General features: G+C 39.6%; 3 protein-coding genes across 3 annotated transcripts; 1 reads left to right on the top strand and 2 right to left on the bottom strand.

Moving 5' to 3' along the window:
* Positions 1–417: 417 nt before the first annotated feature.
* LOC119796553 (zinc-binding protein A33-like) lies at positions 418–8,694 on the bottom strand. Its single transcript, XM_038305156.1, has 6 exons — positions 8,064–8,694; positions 7,494–7,589; positions 2,991–3,224; positions 2,837–2,859; positions 2,316–2,431; positions 418–1,614 (listed from the first exon to the last, which is right to left on the bottom strand). Exons 1-6 carry the CDS (start codon positions 8,580–8,582, stop codon positions 1,049–1,051), a joined length of 1,554 nt encoding a protein of 517 aa, XP_038161084.1. The 5' UTR covers positions 8,583–8,694; the 3' UTR covers positions 418–1,048.
* Positions 8,695–12,506: 3,812 nt separating this feature from the next.
* On the top strand, positions 12,507–14,912 carry LOC119796502 (endonuclease domain-containing 1 protein-like). The gene is made up of 2 exons (XM_038305092.1): positions 12,507–12,980; positions 14,184–14,912. The coding sequence occupies exons 1-2, from the start codon at positions 12,678–12,680 to the stop codon at positions 14,790–14,792; spliced, it is 912 nt and encodes a 303-aa protein (XP_038161020.1). The 5' UTR covers positions 12,507–12,677; the 3' UTR covers positions 14,793–14,912.
* A 2,578-nt stretch (positions 14,913–17,490) lies between these two features.
* si:dkeyp-121d2.7 (zinc finger protein 92 homolog) lies at positions 17,491–22,480 on the bottom strand. The gene is made up of 5 exons (XM_038305149.1): positions 22,290–22,480; positions 21,614–21,926; positions 20,522–20,802; positions 18,985–19,096; positions 17,491–18,880 (listed from the first exon to the last, which is right to left on the bottom strand). The coding sequence occupies exons 2-5, from the start codon at positions 21,912–21,914 to the stop codon at positions 17,859–17,861; spliced, it is 1,716 nt and encodes a 571-aa protein (XP_038161077.1). The 5' UTR covers positions 21,915–21,926; positions 22,290–22,480; the 3' UTR covers positions 17,491–17,858.
* Between the last annotated feature and the right edge of the window lie 245 nt (positions 22,481–22,725).

The following is a 22,725-nucleotide window of genomic DNA, read 5'->3' as shown; positions in this document are numbered from 1 at the left end:
TTTGTGTATATTCCAATAAACAAAAACTTTATATGTTCTTTAAATAAACAGGATTTTGTAAACAAAATATTTCTAAAAATTTTATATTTTACTGTTAGACAATTACAGTGAATTTACAGGAAATAACTTTTTAAATAAATACAAATCCTAAGGGATTATCAACAAAAAGAAAAAAAGTTGTATTTCAGGCAAGAATATACTCACTACATTTACGAAATTTAAATGGAAAAGGTAAGTCCACATTTTCTTAAGTCAGTAGATGAAGAGAACAGTTAACCTAACCCAAGAATTTCATTTAAAAAAAAGAAGAAGCAGGTTTTATTAGACGCTATCAAAGAGAAGAGGCAGCTTATTTATCAAGGAGCATTTTCCAGCAATGATCACCTAATTTTGCAGCATAGACTCAAAATAAGTCAATCCTGTTTGAGGGGTTTATTTAAATTGATAAATTGTGTCAGCTGTGTGTTTCATTGATTTGCGTGTGCAGGTGAAGTTTATAATCCACTTTGTTCTGAGATGCCTGCATGTTTTCTAAATGAGGGAGGATCTATGTGGGGACCATAACAGGAAAACTGTACATTACAGAAACCAGATATTGTAATAACAGTCAGGAACAGCTTTCCCTTGCATGTTGGTATGTTACAAAAACAGTTTATAGACGCAGCAAACACACAGAGAGTAAAAATAAACCTAAAGGCATGTACTGAATGGAAACTATGTACATTGTGTAAGATGCATACAATTTGTCAAACTATTTGCTAATTTAAGTTTTGTGTTGAGAGTTCGTAAAACCAACTGAGAATTGTAAAGTGTCTGGACTGATGCCATGCTAAATTAGCCAAACAAACATAAATCTGAAGAGTACATGAATGGAACAGATCAAGGTTTAGCTGCACATTTTGTAGGCAAACATCTTAAATTAGATCTTTGCATGAGGCTGTGAGGTCCTAAAGTGTCATTTATGGTGTTCGTCTCTGGTTTTATCTCCATGATAATTAGCTGATGATTCCATAATAGTGTGTAGCTAGAATCTTCTGCAAAACGGCATCTACTCCCAGTGTGGCGTTACGATGGTGAGCGGCTCTCTGTTCTGTCCATTGATGATAGGCCAGGGATTAAAGTAAGGGAAGACGGGTTCTTTAAAGTTTGCATTGTAGAAGGTAAAGAGATGGCTCATATCTGTAGCATCATAAAAAGACACCTCGCCACGTCCATAGTCCAGAAAGACACCCACTCTCTTGGGAGGTTTGGAGGGAAATATCAGGGTGTCATCTGCATCAGTGCACGCTTCGTATTCGCTGGTGCCATCGCTTTTGTACCTGCACACCATGGTCCAGAATCCATCATCCGGACAAAGGCTGATCTCCTCCTTTCTGTTGACAGAGGTTCTTGCTACGCCCAGACCCCATGCTTTCTTGCAGCCTACCTCCACCTCCCAGTAATGTCTGCCTGAAGAATACGCCTCAGAGCCAAGCACGATGTTGTACCGGGTAAAACGCTCTGGATTGTTGGGAAGGTTGGCTTGGATTTTCCCCACCTGGACACTGGTGTGACATGGAGACACCCACAAGCAGGGATAGGCTGTGTTCGGGTCAAGAGTCACTGCTGAGACAGCTGAAAGGAAACAGGAGGAGTTGGAAAATGGTCAATGAATAAACATTTGTACCAGGAAGAAGCTGAGAGTCAGAGTTGATAACATACAATGCTTTTAAGATCAATATTGTTAAAGAAAATACAGGATAAGCACATTATTTTTGACACTACAAAGAGAAAAGTAATGACCAACAGTGTTGGGAGTTACTGTGTTACATAATAACGCCATGAATAATCATGTTAGTTTTCATTCAGAAAGTAACCTTAACTACTTTTCTCATAATTTTAACAGAACTCTAATGCATGCTTAACAACTAAGTCAATGAAGTCAATCAAAACCACTGTATAAATGCATTTAGTGCTGCAGGGAGAGATTTTTACTGCAGAGACGGGGCAGGGGAACTCAGACAGAGGAACCGATTGGCTGAGGAGGGTAATAGGACAGGATGTTCAGCATGCATCCATTGCTGCTCACACCGACCAAGAGGAGAGAAGATGGCAGAAGGCTCTGCTGTCTATGATAACCCTCCTAAACCGGGCATTCTCTCTGAAGTCAAAACCTAAATGTTCCCGCTATTTGCTCATTATGTCGGGGAGCAAAGCCTTAATCCCACGAAGCAGTGCTGATCCAATGAAGCTCCTCATATAAAGTTACAACAAAAAACACATTCAAATTTGAGATTTGACTTTGAAAAACTTAAAAACTAGACATGTGCTCATACCCGGCCGAAAAATGGTGCTCATTTTCCTCCAGGTCCTGTACTGCAAGGGTCCCAGATACTCTCCTGCTTTCAGGTCCACACTGACCTCTGGGGGGCGCTCAAACAAACCCGCAGCTCTAGAGGAAAGAAGGTTTTTATAGTTGTGATGCAATTTGTGGAAAAAAAGGGATGCAATCTAAAGTTAAACAGCAGCTAAAAATGAGATTCGTTAAAGAAATTTTCATAAACTGTAACCTTGAAGAGTTAAATCTTATCTTAGACTCAAATAATTGTTATAAACTCTTTAGATCAGGTTCTTCTTCCTGCTGATTGTCTTCATATGTGACAGCAATGAATCACAAGACCACAATCATGCCCCAACATCCTGTCAGAGCTCACTCTACGAGTGATTACGACATCACACCACCACCTTGTGACATTGATCAGGACAACAGTCACATGGACATTACGAAGACATGACCTGTAATTCAGTCAGATATCTGTGTTGATATTTTTGAAATAAGAGTGGAAAAAATACCCACCCTCCGATGAAATCTTTGATTCCCTGAAACAGAACAGAACAATTGGTACAAAACACAGATACAATCTTTGATGTTAAACTTAATCAAACTGATCTCCATTCTTTGGTTTTCATCTCTATTTTGTTTCTTCTTCTTCTGTTCTGCTTCTACTTACCTTGAGTTGTTCTGGATTTTCTTCTTCTCTCAGTTTAAGGCGAAGTTGTTCTGCTGTGCTTTCCAGTTGGCTGATTTGCTCGGTGGTGTGGGTCAGCGCCTCCTCCAGCTGATTCAGCTTCTCTTCTTTCTCCTTCTGCAGCTTCTTCTTAATGTTCTCCTCTTCCTCAAGCAGGAACTCCCTCAGACGGCCAAACTCAGCAGTAACCAGCTCCTCCAGGTCTCCTGCTCGCCCCTATATCACATTAAAATCTGAGTTTGTTGAGCATAAGGACTGGAGTTCCAGTAAAAAACAGATCAAGTTTCTAAAAAAATTTTAAAACATATTTTTTTACACAGTATGTTTTTGGTTGAGCTGTAAATTCTATGTCAAATAAAGTTAAAACATTTCCTGCAGACCAGAGATATCCAGCAAGCGGAAGGAAATCTACAATTTCTCTTTTTAATAATACTTTTCTGTGGATTTTGCAGCAAAAAAAAAATATATCCTGGTGTTCTTTTTTCAGCATTTAGGAATCTTAGTGTTGCTACTTATTACCAGGTTTCCAAACACAAAACTTTTTGGCTAAAATAATGGTATTCAAATATTGTCATCTGAGTTGAAAACATTTAGCTGGTTGAGTTCTGTTGTACTAAAAAAATAACTAACCGATAAAAATAACAGAAATAAAGAGTTGAAGCAGCTTTCAAAATTTCCGAACCAAATAACCAAATAATAATTTTTTTTGGCACCTGGGCAAGTTTAGGCTTGTTAGATTCCCCAATTTACCAACAACATCTGACCTGGATTGAACTGGATTAAACACAAATCCTTTAATTTCACAGTTTAAAATTCAAAACACCTTCCTTTCACTGCATAGGAGGAAATGTAATAGTCCAATACAGTAGCTGAATACAAATCATCACAATTATAATTAACCCAAATTTCTCAAATGTCTTGTTTCCCATCATTTCAATTCAAAATTAAAAGTAAAAATCTGGTATGGGGAATAATGCTAATCTTACTCACTAAATATATCTTTAACATTTAGATTTTACATGTCTGGCATCTGAAATATGGTGTCCTAACAATGAAAAACTTTCTATGCTGCAGTATTAGAAATTTAAACACAACAAATTTTGATGTTGCCAAGGATTGGATGAGATTGTGGAGCTTTATTTACTGTAAAACCCAGAAGCAAAATGATTTAGAGCTGTGTAATTGAGCTTATTGGATTTTATACCAGCTTGTGCTTATTTGGTTTTGCAACATAATGAAATTGGTGGACAAAAACTCAAGCTGTGATGCAGCAAACTAAAGGAGACAAATCATTTAAATATCCATTCAGGTAAAAAAACAAACAAACATAAATATAGTTTGTTTTTTATCTTTTAAACAATTAAATAAAAACTAAAACCCAAAAAGTTATTCTATCAATTTGTTCTCATGTTTGTTTAGAAAAATGATGAAAATTAAATTCCATACTTTTAGGACTCTATAGATGTGTTGGTATCGACTTATTATTACCCTGTAAATTAGAAAAAACAATGCAACAACGTGTTAAAAAATTAGTTAAAAAAGAAAGAAAGAAAACCCTACAATTCCTAACATTTTTTTTAAACAAATGGCTGGTAAAAGGTTCATTATTGCATTATAACGGACATGTGGATTACTGCAAGTTATCTAGGATTACCTTAATGAACAAATGTTAAATATACACATTATGAAAAGCTGCAATTCCTCATTGTTATTTCAGTTTTAGTTTTCACTCAACTCAAGGCAAACCACTGCACTAATTCCGCATTTAAATCTCCTAATTCCTCAAGCCTCTGCTAGAACTCAGAAAACGGGCCTATTTGTACATGTTTTGTATGACGAATAGCATCTCATGTTTTGACTTGTTTGATTTAGAGCTGTAGTTCTTAAACATTTTGAGAACAATTGTTCCAAAAAGGCAAATGAAAGGAAAAAAAGCTAATATAAATGAAAGCAAATACCAATTAAAAGAAACAACAACCAGCATAGTATTTTTCTGTAAAACAAATTAATTAAATTTGTAGCAAAGGAAAGACGCTTTGAGTTGGATAGCAATCTGGATAAAGGAACAAAAGCTGTTTGTTTTGGCTTAGACACATAAATGAATTGTTGGCTAACTAACAAGGTTTTACTGTGTGCAAATCAAAATGTCACATTAAATAGGCTAAACATTAAATTCTGCTTTTTCACTGTCTATAGGGGAGGGCTTCATTTGCTGTTATAGACAGTTATAAATGACTATAAACTGATTCCTACAATACAACTTTCTACAGCTAAAGGTGGGATTTGGGTGCTGATTTGCAGAAAACATTGACCCCGTAATGTTCATAAACACAGTAAATGTTTTTGATTAGGAATAATTATGGAATTTCAACTTTTAATTCAATCCCAAGTTTCTAAAATATTCATTTATAACTTTCATCTGTTCAACGGGGCTCGATATTGAATTAATTTATTAAGACCAGGGATTGATCTGGGAGGAGTGGTTTTATAGTAGTTAGAGCATTGCTCTTGGGTCCCGAAGGTTGTGAGTTCAAGCCCCACTCCCAAAGACTGCCACTCTGAGTCCCTGAGCAAGACCCTTAAAGGAGAATTCCGGTTTTTAACACTTTTAGCCCATTTTCTGTAGTGTCCAGGATGAAATCGAATGATCGACACCAAAATTTTGACAATTGGTCCTGTCTCTGCTTTTTGGCTCATTTAGAATCCACCCCTGGCTGCTTCAGAACGGCTTCCATTGTGCATGTCCGATAATGTCCTTAAAACAACCTTAAACGTTCTTTTTTTTTAAATATGCTACTCACCGGGTCGTCAGCGCTGTTCAATGACGTTCCAAAAAAAGTTTCGTAAAGAAAAAACGTTCCTGTAGTGTATTTAGCATTTTGTAAATCCCATTGAGTTCTGTTGGAATAGTCAATATTCCCCTGCCACCGGAAACGGAAATGGAGCCTGTTTACACAGTTGTAGTCTTTTCGCTTCACTCTGTGTACTCCGACGTCGAGAATCAAGAATCCACCTTTCGTATTCCATTTTCAGAGTTTTTTAAAGTGTTTAACAGAGACGTTAGCACCTCGACGTCGGAGTACACAGAGTGAAGCGAAAAGACTATAACTGTGTAAACAGGCCCCATTTCCGTTTCCGGTGGCAGGAGAATATTGACTATTCCAACAGAACTCAATGGGATTTACAAAATGCTAAATAAAACACTACAGGAACGTTTTTTCTTTACGAAACTTTTTTTGGAACGTCATTGAACAGCGCTGACGACCCGGTGAGTAGCATATTTAAAAAAAAGAACGTTTAAGGTTGTTTTAAGGACATTATTGGACATGCTCTATGGAAGCCATTCTAAAGCAGCCAGGGGTGGATTCTAAATGAGCCAAAAAGCAGAGACAGGAGCAATTGTCAAACTTTTGGTGTCGATCATTCGATTTCATCCTGGACACTACAGAAAATGGGCTAAAAGTGTTAAAAACCGGAATTCTCCTTTAACCCCACACTGCTCTCCAAGGGGATGGGTTAAATAAAGAGAGTGAATTTCCCCATTGTGGGACAATAAAGGGATTTACATAAGCTAAGGTTTTTCCACCACAGAAGAAGTTGTAGGCAGATTAACAGATGTTTTGGTAATATGTGCGGATTTAGAATCTGTTGTTGGTAGCTAAATGTTTAAAATAAAAAAATATATATATATAAATATTTTTTTTTAATCTATAGCTATAATGTTTATGTTGTTCAGCTTTCTTCCAACAACCTTAATATATTAATACATCATGATAAAAAAAAATAAACGGTATCATTTAACTCCTGAAATTGTTCTAAACCGTATAGTAAAAAAATCAGTTACTAAAGCAATAACCAAACTCTTTAAATGTCAACATTACATCAAGTGTTTGCCATTTCTGTGGTCTGGCAGATACTCGTCATCATAGTTCGTCACATAACACTGAGAAGAAAAAAAAAAAACATGCACCGAGGCAGAGACGACTTCCTCTCTGTTCTGCTAATCCACATCCTGCTCTAGTGACAGAAAGGAAGAAGTGAAAATGTGTGATTGTGCAAATAAAGTGGGTCAGACAGACATCAGAGACAGGAAGGTAAAAACAGTCTATAGTAGCCGACATGTGGTGCTATCTGCTGCTGCAGAAACGACCCCTTGAAGCACAACACACGCTGAGGCAGTAGTTTTCCTCCGGGTATTGGCACGTTGTTAACATTTCTTTAGGTATAGGTGTATGAATAGAGTGGGTGTGAGGAAGACAAACAAAACAGGCTGTATTTACACTAGCACATTTCAGGTTGAAGCTCAACCTGACAGTCGCCACATTCAAACAAGGCCCAGTAACAACCTGTTGTGTCACAGCCTGTCATTAGTCATCCCACAGTCTCGTCTGTCACAGCTGGAGGCGCAGGAATGCAGGTGGACGTTCCCAAGCTCCCTGGACTTCTTAATGTAAGGTTAATGGATGAAGAAAAAAGCTTTAATACCTTAATGAGCAGGATCTTTTCATTGGTTTGATTCTGGAAAAGCGTTGCCTCCTCTGATTGAAGCTGAATTCTTCCCAAAGCTACAACCAGCTTCTCCTGATTGGACAGAAATAAAAAAGAAAATTTGTTAAGAATCCAAGATGGCAAACTAGATTACTTAGAGTTAATGTAATCTGTGCTTTGCTCAGACCGTATGCAAACTTTAATCAGAGTCATATGATGGCTGACAAAAGAGCAGCCCAGTGCAAAAAACTGAATAATTATAATAAAAAAAACTGGTCAAAAACACAAAAGTGGTGAGGATTGAGGGGGAGTTGGAAAACTTCACAGAGGTCTGTTGAATTCCAGTAAAAGTAGACAAAATCTGTCTGAGCAAATAGGGAGTCTCCTTTCAAAACACAGCAGCCATGCTTGTTCTGTGAAAGGCCTGTGTGTAAAGAGCAGCAGTGAGACACTTCCTGACTGGAGCTCTGAATCTGAAGTGTGTGGAGTCAGTGGATTAAAGGATTGATTTTAAATGGTTAAAAAAGGGGGAAAGATAATCAGGAAGAAAAGAAGAGAAAGGCCTACCCTGTAGTTTTCAAAGGCCTCAGTGATCGGGATGACATTGTGGGTTTTATGGTCCCGGGACATCCCGCACACCAGGCAGATGGGCAGCTGGTCGTCCTCACAGTACAGCTTGAGCTTCTCCTCATGTTCCTCACACATATCCAGAACCGTATGAGGCCAGTGTCCGATAGAGGAGGCCACGCTGCCCATACTGGAACCGGGTTCTCGTTCCTCGGGCATCTCCAGGGGCCCCACGGGATCCCACCCGGGCGTCCCCGCGGCCGCGTCCATGGCGCGCGCTCTGCGCACACTGTCCACCACGTTACACAGCAGAGAGTTGGGCCGCAGTTTGCGAGCGCAAGTCTTTCTACACTTTGGACAGCTGGAGAGCTCGTCCGCCTTCGCTTCCCAGCACTGGATGATGCACACCTGGCAGAAGTGGTGACCGCACTCCAGGATCACCGGGTCTCTGAACAGCTCCAGACACACCGGGCAGGTGAGCTCCGACTGCAGCTCTTCAAGCGCGCTGGACTCCGCCATTCTCCGACGCGCTCATAATTTTTTCCCCCCTCAACAGAAACAGTGGCAACTATGGGGTTGAGACAAAACTAGTCTTCCGTTTATGCCAAGAAAGGGTGTGGCCTGAAGCTGCCAGCAGTGCGAGTGTCCTCAAAAAGAGGCGTGCTGTTACAGGCTCAGAGCTGCTGCGCAATGGAGAGGATCAGCCAGGAAGCGCACCACTTCAGCCCGCAGCGCTTTGACAAACTTTCTTAGAAAGAAAAAAAAAAAAAATAGAAGAAACAAAGAGTAAAAGACGAGGTAGTTTAAAAATGAAGTAAAACATAAACCATAAAAATCAATCCAGAGCCTGACCAAGGTATAAGCGAACTAAGTCATGAAGCAACATTTGATTTGACAGGGTGTTTTGCAAGCTTTTTCTTAACCATTAACTGTTTTTTTTTTATTATTTTGTCACGTCACAAAAAAACCCTGAGTGTTTCTTATATTGTTTTATTTGATAGTGCAACACAATCATATAGAAATGATGTGGAAATAATTAAGTGTATGACTGTATTCAGACTCCTTGAATCAGAACTTTGTTGAAATATTACCTCTGCATTTAATCCATCTCCTTGGGGAGCAGTGGGCTGCCATCATGGGGCACCCGGGGGTTAAGGGTCTTGCTCAGAGACCCAGAGTGGCAGTCTGTGGGAGTGGGGCTCAAACTCAGAACCTCAGGATTCCAAGCTCTATTCCCTAATCACTAGGACACCACTACCCTACCTATACTCATACTTGCAGGATCCGCTGTAATTCACATCCATCGACTGGCTTTTCACATCTGGAGAGTAAACTCTTTGCTCATTCTTTTTACAAAAAATATCTCTGAACATCTTACAATTTTTTTTTTATATGGGTTTAAATCTAGGCTTTGACTGAACCATTCTTACAAATTTTTATTGAAACCATTTTACAGTAGCTATGAGGAATCTAAACTTCAGTCTTAAGCCCTTTTCTCATGGTTTGCATGTAGGCCAAATGTTTAATTTAAGTCTCAACATCCTCCACAGGTTTCCTTATGGATGAGGTGGATTTTGATTGGATGATTTTTCTCATAATAATGACTTTCTTTTTACATTATTCCATCTATATGTCTTTGGTGCAGAACAAACAGACTGAAAGTCTTCCTCCTGAGCTGTCATTCTCTACAGCTCCTAGATGGGCTTGGGTGGTGGTAAATACTTGTGCAAAATAAAATAAAAAACAAAAAAAATTGTTTTAAGTGTGTGGAGTACATGTTTATACATATCTGAAGCTGAAAATCTTAAAAAGCAGGGGTTTAATTCAGGACGACATTTTTTGAAGGAGGTTGAGGAAACCTGCTGCAAAATGTTGGTTTAATTTCTCTGTGAGGAATTTTTTTCAAATCTATATACACTTTCTATCCCATCATTGACCGTAAATAAAACATAATAACTCTGAAAAGAAAATAACATAGAAATACCTCGTTAGTGCTTTATGAGTGGTGAACAGTAATTCCAGCGATTAGCTACTTAACAATGATAATTTACCCTAGAAGGTATCTACACATTTTGGGTTTGTTCTGAATATAAACGCTAGACCTTGCTAATGCTATGGAGAGTGGCAGACATCCTCCAAAAGAATACATTCGATGATTTGTATAAGCAGTAAGTAAAAATGTTTAGTGAATTTTATCATTTATAACCTTTTTTTATACAGATTATTTCAATTTCAGATTTTGTTTTTAGGAGACTGACAAAAATGTAAATATGTGCCTTTTTCTGGAAATAAGTACATTTTCCCTTAAATTGATCAAGTAAGTAATAACATAAATCCTCTTATTACAGAGGAGTGGGCCAAAATACCTGCTGAGCAGAGCAGAAGCTTTACTGACAGTTAAAGGAATCGTTTAAGTGTAGTTGGGCAATAAAACATTAGATTAAGGGTACCATCATTTTTGTCCAGGCCTGTTTAATGTGTTTATATATATATATCTCTTTAGTCGGATTCAAGTTTTTTCTATAACCATTGTGGATTTTCTTTTATTAAAAGAGGGAAACCAATGATTTTGTCTGCATGTGTTTGTGATCAAGAACTATCAAGAACCTGATTACCTAGTGTGTCATAGTTTATGTAACAGAAGGATGACAGTTATACAGAAATACTGAAAGAGAAACAAAAACAGGGATTCGGTGAAATGTGTCATTGTGTCAAAAAATTTTAAGAAATAGCTTCAAAGCAGTAAAAACTGCATTTCCTATGAAATGCAGTGACACAGGACTCAGGGTTCAACTGTAAAAATGGAAGCAAATATTGAATGCTTTAAATCGTCGTAGAAACCTGCTACTGTTTAAAACAGAGGTCATCGGTTAAGCTGCTGTCTCAGAAATCTTGCTCTGAAGTTTGCACTATGCTCTGCAGAGAGGTTTGGTGGAATTCCGGGCTTCTTGTATTTCATAATTCTAAAGAAACAGCCATTTGCAAGTCATGCCATGTGAAAGAAGACACATAATTTTATGTTTTCATCAGTACTTTATTGTTGATTTATTGTTAAAGGTTGGACAGAAAGAGGAGCATGTTTGCCAGAAAAAAAAGAACAAAACAAACATGAAATTTAGGCGTTTAGCTTAATATTATAGTGGATTAACAGCTTTAAGTGGTTAACAATGCAGTGACTATGAAGCTTAAACAAAAACAGGGTTTTGATAATTGCAGCATTCATCTTCACCTGTTTAAGCTTTAACATTATAGCTGAATGTAAACAGGCCAAGTGCATTTTTAAAGAAAATAAGTTATTTGATTGTAAGGAGCATTCGATTTTCATTTTCTACAGGAACTATAATTTCTGGACAGATTTATATATATATATATATATATATATATATATATATATATATATATATATATATATATATATATATATATATATATATATAGGCATAAAAAATTGAAGCTGAATGATGAGACTAGGGTAAGGATAAAGTAGGTAACAACAATAGGAATGATTTAATGCATCCACACAGCATCATCACCAACAATCCCATGTGAACATCTCCACAAATGGTTTGGACTAATATACAATTTGCAACTTTAGCATTTCTCAAAGTACAAAAACCTCAGTAGAGCTGCGTGATTTAAAGGAAAATATTTGATTTGCTTTTTCTATGTATCGAGGACATTTAATGGAACAGGCACTGTTTTCAATAACAGATTTACTGAGAAAGCAGCAACCACAAATAGGCTTGAAACGGAAGGCAACTTGACAGTTTTTGAAGACGTTTTGACACCTATCCACGAGCCTTTGTCAGTTCTGTTGGCTTGCACTATTTACACAGGCATGAGAAAGGAGCCATTCCATGCGTGCATCAGGGTGCTCATAGTGCAAACTAACTGGTTTGCACTTTTATAACAAATATATCTATTTATTTATCTAACCCTAAGTCTAAAGGCACTTTTCTGTTTGCTCTTACAAGATGTCTCTACTCTTAGTTAGCAGTAGCGTATTAGCCACAAAAAACTCCCCTGTGATTGGCGTCCATATAACGTGGCCAATATGCAGAACATTGTGCAAAACACTTTAGATATGTCTGTGGCTAAATATTACAGTCAAGCAGTCCTTTGTGATTGTGCTGATGGACACTTTGGGTTTGATGCCAACCAATATGCATCTCCAGACTGCAGTTGCCTTGTAATGGGGGCATTTTTCTAAATGTTCAAATATTCAATGCTTTGAATATGAAATGGATGAAAAGAAAAAAAACAAAAACAAAGTCAGTTTGTGTAGGAGTAAACTTAAAATTGTTTCAGTTTGGCCACAAGATTGTTAGTGTGTCTTGTTTCCCGTCACTGATGTCATAAGACCAAACATTAGGTTATAGGAAATTATCTAACTGCTACAAAATTCTTATTACCTGTTTCTGCTACTTTGACCGCAGGTTTAGGTAAGAAGTTTTGCTGAAAATGGGTGTTGTTCAAAACATCCCCACAAGGTTTCGCTTGTCAGCATATAAAGCATCTCCCTGAGAATACAGCACCTTATAGGAGGAAGCCCATCTGCAGATCTTTCATCTCTCTACCGTTGATTCCTCTCATCTGACCAACTTGCTCCACAAGATGTGGAAGAACTCGCTGCCGTTCTCCTCAGCAGTCCTGCTCTTTCTCTTGCCCTGGTTTGGTGGTCTGGTCATGGGAGAGATCAGCAAGGACTTCTCCCCCTGCCTCGATTTCTTCTACAATAAAACTCCCCCTAGGGGGATTATTGGTGCAGAATACCAGCCTATTTGTCAGCGCTACAAGAACAGATATCACTTTGCCAGCCTGTACAACCGTCGGCATCGGGCTCCTTTGTACTCTGCCTACATTCTGAGTCCTGCTGATGGAAGGCGGCCCAAACCCAAGTGGAAGTATGAACCACAGGTAGGTCCAATAAGAAACATAGTTGAACTATAAGTCCATGATTTTAGAAAAGTGAAATATGTACAAAAGGTCCCAAAGCTGAGTATCATTCTGTCAGTAGTAACTAGTTACTCAGTTACATTTTCATAGGTATTCATTTAATCGTTTTACTGCACATCACTTATAATATTATTTTAGGGTAACACTTCTGGCTGCTCTAATCCAACTTACTTTACTCTATGATGAAATGCCAAGATCTGCAAGTTAGGTTGTGATTTTGATTCAGCTTGTGATGTCTTTCCATATTCTGCTACTTTTGCTGTTTGTCTTTTTATTTCTGTTTGTTTAGCCCTTTTTTATTTGTTTCTCTGAAGAATTTCTTTGTGTTTTTGGCTGGTTTTGTCTTTACTTCCTCAAGGCATTACTTTTGCTTTTTATTTTACTGCGTCTCTTGTATTTCCTCCATTTTATCGTTTCCCCCACAGCTTCTGTTAATTAGCTGGTTTCATGCACCTGTTGCTCATTTGTTTGATTATTCAAACCAGTCTTGATCCTTATATAAGGGATCAGTCTGTTGTTCCTCATTTGCTTGATATGATCGGCTGAATTCTCAGTATTCACCGTTCTGCCTCTGAGTGTTAGTCTGCATTTTTTTTCAGAACCCCTCAACAAGCCTGTTTTAAACCAAAATTGTTAACTTGCTTCATCGTTTTAATTAAATCTTCTCTTTGTTGAGTCCTTGTATGTTTTGGAACATGGATCTAGAAAAATTTTTCTACTACCTTAATTCGTTGTTTTTTAATTATGTTATTTATTTGCTCTGTTTTTGTATTTTTATTATCCTGAAGACTAGAAGCTGCACATAAGTTTTAGATTTTCTGTTTGTTACATAATATTTTAATGAGGGTATTTTTGCTGGGATGATCACCTTGAAGTGACTAAACGTATGCCAGAGTAGTAATGCAAATACTTAGTACAATTCTTGGCTTCTCTTCCCACCACTGCCTCTGTATTCATATGCCTCATACACATTTGCACTGTTAAAGTAATTGCCAACTTTTAATGTAAAACACATAAAAGAATATTTCAAAGACTCCTTAAACAATTTTATTGGTGTATACATAGTTGTGTCCATAGTAGGAGTTTTATTTAATCTGTTGAAGTTTCTACAATCGATAATTATTGATTGATTTAATCATTCATTCACTGTTGTTCTGCTACCAGTTGGCGTTTTCCGGTGCCAGTCCAGAAATGAAAGATTTTAAAGCCACAGTTGATCAGAATGTTGTTGAAAGCCAAGCCGTCCTCCAGGACTACAAGAACTCTGACTTCTCCAAAGGTCACCTCTGTCCTAGTATGCACCAGAGGAGGGAAGAAGACAGGAAAGCCACCTTTACTCTGACAAACATTGTCCCTCAACGGGTTGCCTCAAACTCTGGGCCCTGGAACAGGCTGGAGAAAGAGGTGCTGAACAGATTCAAGGACTTCTGCAACGGGCTGATGTACGTAATCACTGGTACCATGCCTTACAAATCAAAGACACGCTGGATCAAAAACAGAGTGTCTGTTCCTGAGTACATGTGGTCTGCTTACTGCTGCCCCTCGTACAGAGCTGACCTCCCTGAGGCTATGAAACAGTTCTTTCCTACATTTGGTGCCGTGGGAAGAAATGATCGCAGCAGCGGAGAGGAGATTGTTCCTATTAATGCTGCAGTGAAGCCATCATTTCGAGGTTATGATGTAAGGCAGGTGCCTCTGAAGAATTTGGAGGGCATCCTGGCGCAGAGGCTGAATGCTACTATCCGTCTGTTTAGTGGAAAATGTGAGAAATGAAGGAATTCAAATTTATAAAAGGATTGGCTTTATTACTCACCACTGAGTCACAAGTAATAATTTGGATTGTTTTATTTGTTATAATAAATTTTACAAGGGCTACAATCAACTAGACTCTTTTGTTTTTTTTTTCTGTGTCTAATTTTCCATTAAACAATTAGAGAATAAGCATGAAACAAAACGAGACTTAAGGCTTTTTGTCATAATAGTTTGATGCTTTTGAAAGATTTTTTTTTTCTTCATTTCTGATGTAATCTATTTGTATTAATCTGTGCTGTAATTGACTTGGGATTCGTATGATTGGATTACATTTCATGAGAGGAAATCTGTTGTTAGGCCTGGATAAATGAATGAAGTTGAGTTGAATGTACAATAAGCAATATTATGGAAATTAAAACTAACAGAACAAAGGAGAGACTCATAATTATTTACATAAAAATTATTTTTAAACTGATGTTTCCCTTTGGGATTGATAAAGTATTTTTGAATTGAATTGAAATGAATGATATGCTCCCACTGATCTAATCATAATCATAAAACTACTGTTTTTTTTTAATTTATTTTAGGCCTGGTTTGGCCTCTAGTCTGCCTTTATTCACAGATTAGATATAACCCAACAACTCTAGGTTCACTGGCGGCCAAGGTGGGAGTGCCCCTTTGACTTGCACTCTTCCCACATAGCAACAGCACAGTTATTGTATAATTATTATTTTTTTCATTTTTAATGTTTAAACAAAAACTCTTAAAGGCAATAACCTGAAGAATAAATATAAGTTTTAGGGATAGAATTACAATATTACAATATACAACAACTTAAAGAGTCTGTGAATGTGGTGAGTGCAAAATTAAAAGTAACTTTCAGCTGTACAATCTAAAGTAAAGCTAAAATATCAAGGTTAAGACAATAAATTTGAAAGGCAAAAGTGAAACAGAATAAATGTTAACTTGGTTATTACAATAACCAAGTGTTTTGTGTCATATATAGACCAGAATAAATCAAAAGCAGAACTCAACTATCTCAATGTAATTGTAAAAAAAAAAATCTTATTTACTTAAAAACATTATACCACAATGTGCAATCAAAGTCATCTTAATGAATGTCAACAATACAGGATCACTAAGATCTCTTTTTAAGGAAAATAAGTTGACACAGAACTTACACCAAAATCTCACTAATATTCCCAATTTTTAAATTTAACTAATCAGAATTTCCTATTTCAGTATCCATGGTTTCACAATATATAAATACCGGTACATTTAGTTCATTTTTCTCATTATGCAATGTTGCACCATGTCCAGCAGATGGCGCCCCCGGCAGCTGCCTGTGTCGCCTGTTGGAAAATGCCCTGTTCAACCACTGATCTCTATTCACATAAATGATTGGTGCAGATACCTTCTGATTGCAGAAGGATGTAGGAAGCCTGAAGTATAAATATACTGAGCATTTTAAAGTGGTGTTTGTTTAATAAGCTATATAGAGTGTTTGAAGATTAGATAAAAACTAAGCAAAACGTTGCAGAAAGGTTTTAAACCTTAAGGGTTATAAAGGGTTATCTTTTCACTTTCTCTCTCTATTCTACAGCGCCCCCTGCAGGCTTTCCAGTAGCTAAACTCCTCCTTTGCTTCTTCCTCCCTTTGCAGAGTGGATGTTTTTCTACTTTATTCCATCCAGACCAATTTACTCTGAGCTTCTCTGTGGCCACAATGCTCAGGGGCCATTTTAGTCTAAAGCTAACTACAATAGTAGTACATTTATTAGACAAAATTACATTTTTGAGGACTCTTTGAACAACAGTCAAGAGCCAATTTAAACCGCTAATAAAGGAACATTGAAAAAAGGGGAAGTGATATTTTGGCTTTCTGAGAAAAATCCATCATGGCACAGCTAGAGGGGATTGTCTGTTAACATTGAACTCAAATAAATGGAAAAAGGCGAGAATAACTTATATTATGTTTAACATAAATGATCAAGTTCAATCATGTTAAGAATGGGGTATGTGATTAGAACTACCGGTATATATTTCAGGCCCTGGTGCAGTTTGTAGCACTGCTGCCTTGCAAAAACATGACTGTTGGATTAATTGGTGTCTTTACATTGTCCTTAGGTGTGTGTACGCATGATCGTATGTCTCTGTGTTGCCCTGCGCCAGACTGACGACCTGTCCAGGGTGCAGACTGCTGGAAACACAGAATTCACATTAAATTCTTTGTTTCTAGCAACCCTGATGACTATTTAATTCTTCTACAATTCTTCAGCGCAAACACAACACAGGAATGTTGTTAAATCTGAAGCCTAAAAGCAGAAAGACACATGGTGTTGTTTATCATTCAACTTGTTTATCATACAACTTTACTTTTAATTGATCAGCATCATTTACACAGAATATTAAATGTTATTTCAGAATATTTAATGTTATTTCAGTGGAACAGGCTTTTTGGAACGTTGACCACTTAAGTTCTCACTTTCTAAACACTGACTGTTTATCTTTGTTCTTTGGGAGTTTTTAATTAGCAAGGCATTTGAGAACCAGTGGAGCAATATTTTCTTTCCAGTCAGGTAAAATAACTGGAAGAAAATAAATCCAGAGAGCACCCTGTTAACACTGAGAGTACAGAAGGAAATATCAGGGTTTTTGGAACAAGGTCTTCTGAGAGGCAGCAAACCGTGACAATTGAACCTGTAAATAATGTGCACACATTTCATCTGATGAATCAAAACGTTTATTTTTCTTACCAGTGACCAAAACACAAAGATACAAAATACAAAGCCTACAAAACGGTCAGTTAAATTGGCAGGAAAGGAACTGGTACTAAATACAAGTGAATTATTGCTAAAATAATGAAAACTAACAATGTAGTCTTTCTTATAAATATTTTCTGATTTTACACATTTCCACAGAAAAACAGCAGATATTTTTATGACCTGCAACAATAAGAATTTTTGAGTTGATTTCTTGCCAGCAAAAATCACCCAGGTGCACCTATAACATTATCACAGAGTAACGCAGTCGTGTTCGTTTGCCAACTCCAACTTTCTACAGAGTCTGAGGTTCTCAAAGGGAGGCTCTAAAAGCACTGATGGTTCTTCAGCTCCTCCACATCAAAGAAGCTCCTCCCACAGTTGGAGCACTGCAGTGTTGGCTTCTCACTGTTGTGAATCAGCTGGTGTCTTTTTAAATACTCCACACGGCTGAAGCGTTTGCCGCAGGCCTCGCATCCGTACGGACGTTCCCCCGTGTGGATTCGCTGGTGCCTCTCCAGGTTGCCTAGACGACTGAAGCAGCGACCACATTGCGGGCAGCGATGTGGCCTCTCGCCTGTGTGCACCAGGTGATGGCGTTCTAGGGACCGCGAGTGTGTGAAACGCTTCCCGCAGATCTCGCAGCAGTGCGGTCGCTCAGCAGCGCAGGCGCACTCGTGGTTTTTGAGGGCCCAGGCATGGCTGAAAGTGTTGCCACAGTGGGCACAGGGGAAGAGGCCCCCTTCTGCTCCGCTGCCCTGTAGATGGGCGACACCTAGTGGACACGGATGCTCATCTAGCTCCGCCTCTGAAGTGAAGCCTCCTCCACAATGTGGACAGAAGTGGAGCAGATCTCCTCCGCCCTCTTCTTCTCCGCTCTCCTCAACGCTTCCAGGAGCAGACAGATGATGCAGCTGCTCTGACTCTGCCTGCTCTACAGAACCCTCTACAGGCTTTACAACAGCACAGTCTGCCTCTCTCAGCTTCTTCGACCAGGCTAGCTTTAGCTCCAACCCATCCACACCTTCAGCCCTCACATCTTTCAAAGCAGCTTGCACAACACAATTCTCCCTCTGCAGAGCAGGAGGCTTAGGATCCAGTTCTTCTTCCTGTTCCAGTCCATCCAGTCCAATGTACTTCGGAGCCACGCTTGTCTCATTCCCTTGTGTCACCTCGCTGTCGCTCCGTGTTGTACCGGTGGCCTGCTCGCGGCCTCTCTCAGCTCTCAGCGCAGATTCCAGACCTCGAAGCTCATCCATTGTCATGCCTCCAGCTGATGGTTCAGGACGGTTCAGAGCCCAGTCCTCCTCTCCTTTCTGATGAAGAGATGGAGGGCGATCTGTGAGGTCTGCAGGGGAGACACAGAGGGAGGAGGGAGTTTGTGAGATGAAGAGTTTGCACTTTCTGTAAAACTGCTCGTCTCTGAAGTCTTTCGAAGTCTGACACCATTACCTTCACTCGAGGGTTTTGAGCCACAGTGGAGGTTCTGGCTGGGTGGATTCATCTTCAAAGCCTCCTTTATGAGCCTCAGAGAAGCTGGTTGATAGCCTTCAGTCTGAGAAAACTACATCAAACCACAGAGAGAAAAACACAGTCATTGAAGAGGATAGGATTTGTTTGAAAATCAGAGTCTGTTTATCTAGGTTTTTTTAAAAGAACAAATGATCTCAGCAGAACTAAATTGCAATCTTAATCAAGTTTTTTTTTTTTATAAAAGTTTAGTAGTTTTGTAGGTACTACACAAAAAGATGGATGCAGAGGACTGGAAGCTAGTAGAAAAATACATGTTAATGTATAAACAGCTGTTGATGTGAGTAAATGTGTCAGGGTAGGTAGCCGTTGCTTAGACTAAAATAAAGCTTAAAAGTTAAAGAAAGCCAGTTTTTATTTAATCAGCGCATAATTAATTGTTATAGGATGGTAAATAACTAACAGTAAATGTAGTGTGTATCGCTAAGGGGTTGATATTATTGCCGATAGAAGGATGCCGGGATGAAAGAAGGCATACTTTATCTAAATTGTATATGGCCTGTACTTATATAGCGCTTTATCAAGTCAGAGGACTTGACCAAAGCTTTACACTACATTCATTCACCCATTAAGTCACACACTGATGGTGGCAAGCTACATCGTAGCCACAGCTGCCCTGGGGCTCACTGACCACCATCAGTCTAAATCTAAGGAGTTTAATCTAAATCAAACTCTTGCCGTTCTTGTCTGCTGTGATGCACGGTGGTGGCTGAGTCATCATTTCGCTTGTTTTGTTTCTACACACACTTCCCTTTTATTTTTTTAAAACTATATTTCTAAAAACTATGGTTTGTATTTGGATTCAGTCCAGTAGAGTTAATGTTTGGAGAAAACAAGTTTGCGGTTTGTTTCTCCCAGCTTGGTGCTACTTAAAGCCTGAAAACTTTGTTTCATTCAGTCTGAAGAGCAAAACGGAATATTCATTTATCTCGGCTCTTATTATGACCTGGACTATTCAAACACATGCTTGATCTAAACCATGAAGTTGTAGCTCTGTCTTAAGGTTTTGGATTATTGTCTTGCAACAGGAGTATTTTTCCAAGTCAAAAGCCTGTTTTTGAAGCTAGTAACAGATTTCCTTATTTATCTAATAGTTAGCTCCATCTATTTTGATTTGGCTAAGATGCGGTATGAATTTACTACTTGGGTGTCAGGCTGCATAGTTAAAAGCTTCTCATCTCTTCCAGCTTTTTTTTTAAGCTAAAAGTACTAGACAGTTGAAGATCTCCACTCCAGAGAAATTCTTGAAGATTAAAAAACTAATCAGCAGCGTTCCCCCCATCACAAACATTTCTTGCGTGAATTTCTTTTTTTTGAGGAAAGAACAAGGGCAGGAGAAACTCTCATCACATCTCCTCATTATCTCTGTCAACATTTCCCATGATCTGCCGAGCAACACAGTGATGCTGCGCCACTTTTCTCCTCCTACTCCTCCTCCGAGAAAGCCTGTCTCTCTTACCTCCTCTTTGATGTTGGCATTCTCCTCCCCCTCACCGGTGAAGCTGCCCTCCCCGTCCTCGTCCTCCACCATCTCTTCCTCCTCCTCCTCATCCCTGGGGAACTGGACATGGTACGCCTCCCTGGCCTCCTTCCCCCCTCTTTCTCCTGCTGCTGTTACTAGGCCTAAAGCTCCAGTTCCTCCTCCTCCCCCACCGCTTCCGCCACCTCCTCCTTCCTCCCACACACCTCCAGGCCATTCTTTGCCATGGGCTGCTGATGGGACCTTCTTCTGCTTGCCTCCTGCAGATAGGGGAGGGTGGCAAAGGAAGGACAGAAAGGAGGCGTGGAGACAGAGGGCACAGGGAGACAGAAGATGAAATATGAGGGGGAGAGAGATGAGTGGGAGGAGATGATTAGGAGGGTGAAGAAGAGAATATGGGAGAGAGGAAGATGGGGAAATGAGTGGAACAGAGGTTGGGGTGAAGGAGAGAAGAAATCAAGCAGAGGGAGGAGTATGGATGATGAACAAGTGAGGAGTGTGGGCGTAGAGGGAGCGAACATGTGAGAAATGACAGGAGAGGAAGAAGAGTTGTTGAGAAGGAGGAGACGCAGGGTGGCATGTTGAAGGAGAGCATGAAGGAGTAGAGAGAAAAAAAGAGAAGTTGAGTGTGTAATTATGGAGGGCGATGGAGAGAGAAGCAGGAGAGGAGGCGGGGGAGAGAGTGTGTGTGTGTGTGTGTGCAACGTGATCAAGCAGGAGGAGGAGAGCGGAAGGAGGAGCAGGAAGGGGAGGAGGGAGCCAGAAGCAGAGGAGCAAGGCAGGAAGGGAGGGAGCAAAAGCAAAGAGGAGTGGGAGGGACAGAATGCAGTGGAAAGCAGGAGAGGGGGGAGGTGAAAGATGGAGGGAGAAATCATGAGGAGGAGGCGGAGGAGGAATGGAGGAGGGAGGGAGAGAGATCAGCTCTTGCCAGATGGTTTCCAACAAAACAAGTGTGTCAGTGTCTGCACAGCCAGATTAAAGCCTCGTTCAATAAAAAAATCTGCCAGGAACTGATGAAAATACAAGTGTTTGGTTTTCAACCCTTCTTTAGAGGCCAATAGAAATACTTACGGGCGATGTCAACTTTCCGTTTCTGCCTTCCTCCAAGCTCCTCGGCCGCTGCCAGCCCGGCGTTGCGGCGGTTGGCCGCCCAGCCCATGCCGTACTTCCGCTCGGTCCTCAGCTTGCTCTCGGTGAGCTTGAGCCGCAGCTTCAGAGCCTCGTTCTCCTTCCTGTTGAGAGACAGCTCCACCAGGTAGTCGCTCACGGCCTCCTGGAACAGCTTGCTGATCTCACACACCGAGGCGCGGATCAGGCTGTCCATAACCGCCGTGAGATGCGTCTCAAAGGCGCTCACCGACTCCTCCATCATGTCGACTTCCAGCTGTGGACACGATCAACACAACATAAACATTAAAAATCCTCGCGTTAAAGAAACGATTTCGACAACAGGATCCTAAAAGTTGATCATAACGTCTCAAACAGACGTTACTTTGAGCTCAAATGTGTGAATCAACTGTTAAATCCCAGGTTACCACACCTGAAACAACTCAACCTAACCATAAAGCTTAGATTTATTAGCCCCTGTAACCGTAACCATGGTGATGTGGCAGTTATTTAAACACCAGCAGACAGATCTTGAGTATTTTCACATGTTGGCTAACTCCAAAACCCGCAACAATGTTTAAGTGGAAGCAGCAGGAGCTCTAGTGCTAGCAACCAGGCTAATTTAGCTCTTTATACGCACCTTCTGCAGATGATAAGCCCACTATTACCTCACCACACGTAAAATAATAAAACACACGATGTGGTTGTATTTATCACAGACGGTCGTAGCGGGAAATCAGCTCTGGGAAGCGGCCGCAGCCCAACTTCAGCCCCCTCCGTCTCCCTTTCTCCTGCTGCCTTCAACTGTTTTCCTCCTCCTCGGCTCCTTCAGCTCTGCTTATGATGCATGCCCACTACCGTAATAACCCTACTACGACGTTCAGCTGTAATTTGTAAAAAGTGCGCATTCTCGATTTTTTATTGAAATAATTAAAAGCCAGATTACAAACATGCAGGTCAATAATTAACATATGTCACACACCCAGGGAAGCAACACTTTACTAATTTACTCAGCTACATATCACGGTAGCTGATATGGAAGTCCCAAATCTCATTGTATCCGTTGCAGAATATAA

The sequence above is a fragment of the Cyprinodon tularosa genome, unplaced genomic scaffold (assembly GCF_016077235.1).
Source record: "Cyprinodon tularosa strain WSP-4 unplaced genomic scaffold, ASM1607723v1 ctg551, whole genome shotgun sequence".
In the NCBI taxonomy this organism is placed as follows: domain Eukaryota; kingdom Metazoa; phylum Chordata; class Actinopteri; order Cyprinodontiformes; family Cyprinodontidae; genus Cyprinodon; species Cyprinodon tularosa.
This window is presented reverse-complemented; position numbering and strand designations above follow the sequence as displayed.

Excerpts from the sequence above, each read along its gene's own strand:
- LOC119796553 (XM_038305156.1), bottom strand. The coding sequence starts at position 8,582 with ATGGCGGAGTCCAGCGCGCTTGAAGAGCTGCAGTCGGAGCTCACCTGC. Across the intron at positions 2,432-2,836 it reads ATCAAAGATTTCATCGGAGG|AGCTGCGGGTTTGTTTGAGC; the intron begins GTGGGTATTTTT and ends TCTTTCCTCTAG. Across the intron at positions 1,615-2,315 it reads GAGCACCATTTTTCGGCCGG|CTGTCTCAGCAGTGACTCTT; the intron begins GTATGAGCACAT and ends GTTTCCTTTCAG.
- si:dkeyp-121d2.7 (XM_038305149.1), bottom strand. The coding sequence starts at position 21,914 with ATGATGGAGGAGTCGGTGAGCGCCTTTGAGACGCATCTCACGGCGGTT. Across the intron at positions 19,097-20,521 it reads ATGCCAACATCAAAGAGGAG|TTTTCTCAGACTGAAGGCTA; the intron begins GTAAGAGAGACA and ends GGTTTGATGTAG. Across the intron at positions 18,881-18,984 it reads CTCAAAACCCTCGAGTGAAG|ACCTCACAGATCGCCCTCCA; the intron begins GTAATGGTGTCA and ends TCTCCCCTGCAG.
- LOC119796502 (XM_038305092.1), top strand. The coding sequence starts at position 12,678 with ATGTGGAAGAACTCGCTGCCGTTCTCCTCAGCAGTCCTGCTCTTTCTC. Across the intron at positions 12,981-14,183 it reads AGTGGAAGTATGAACCACAG|TTGGCGTTTTCCGGTGCCAG; the intron begins GTAGGTCCAATA and ends TTCTGCTACCAG.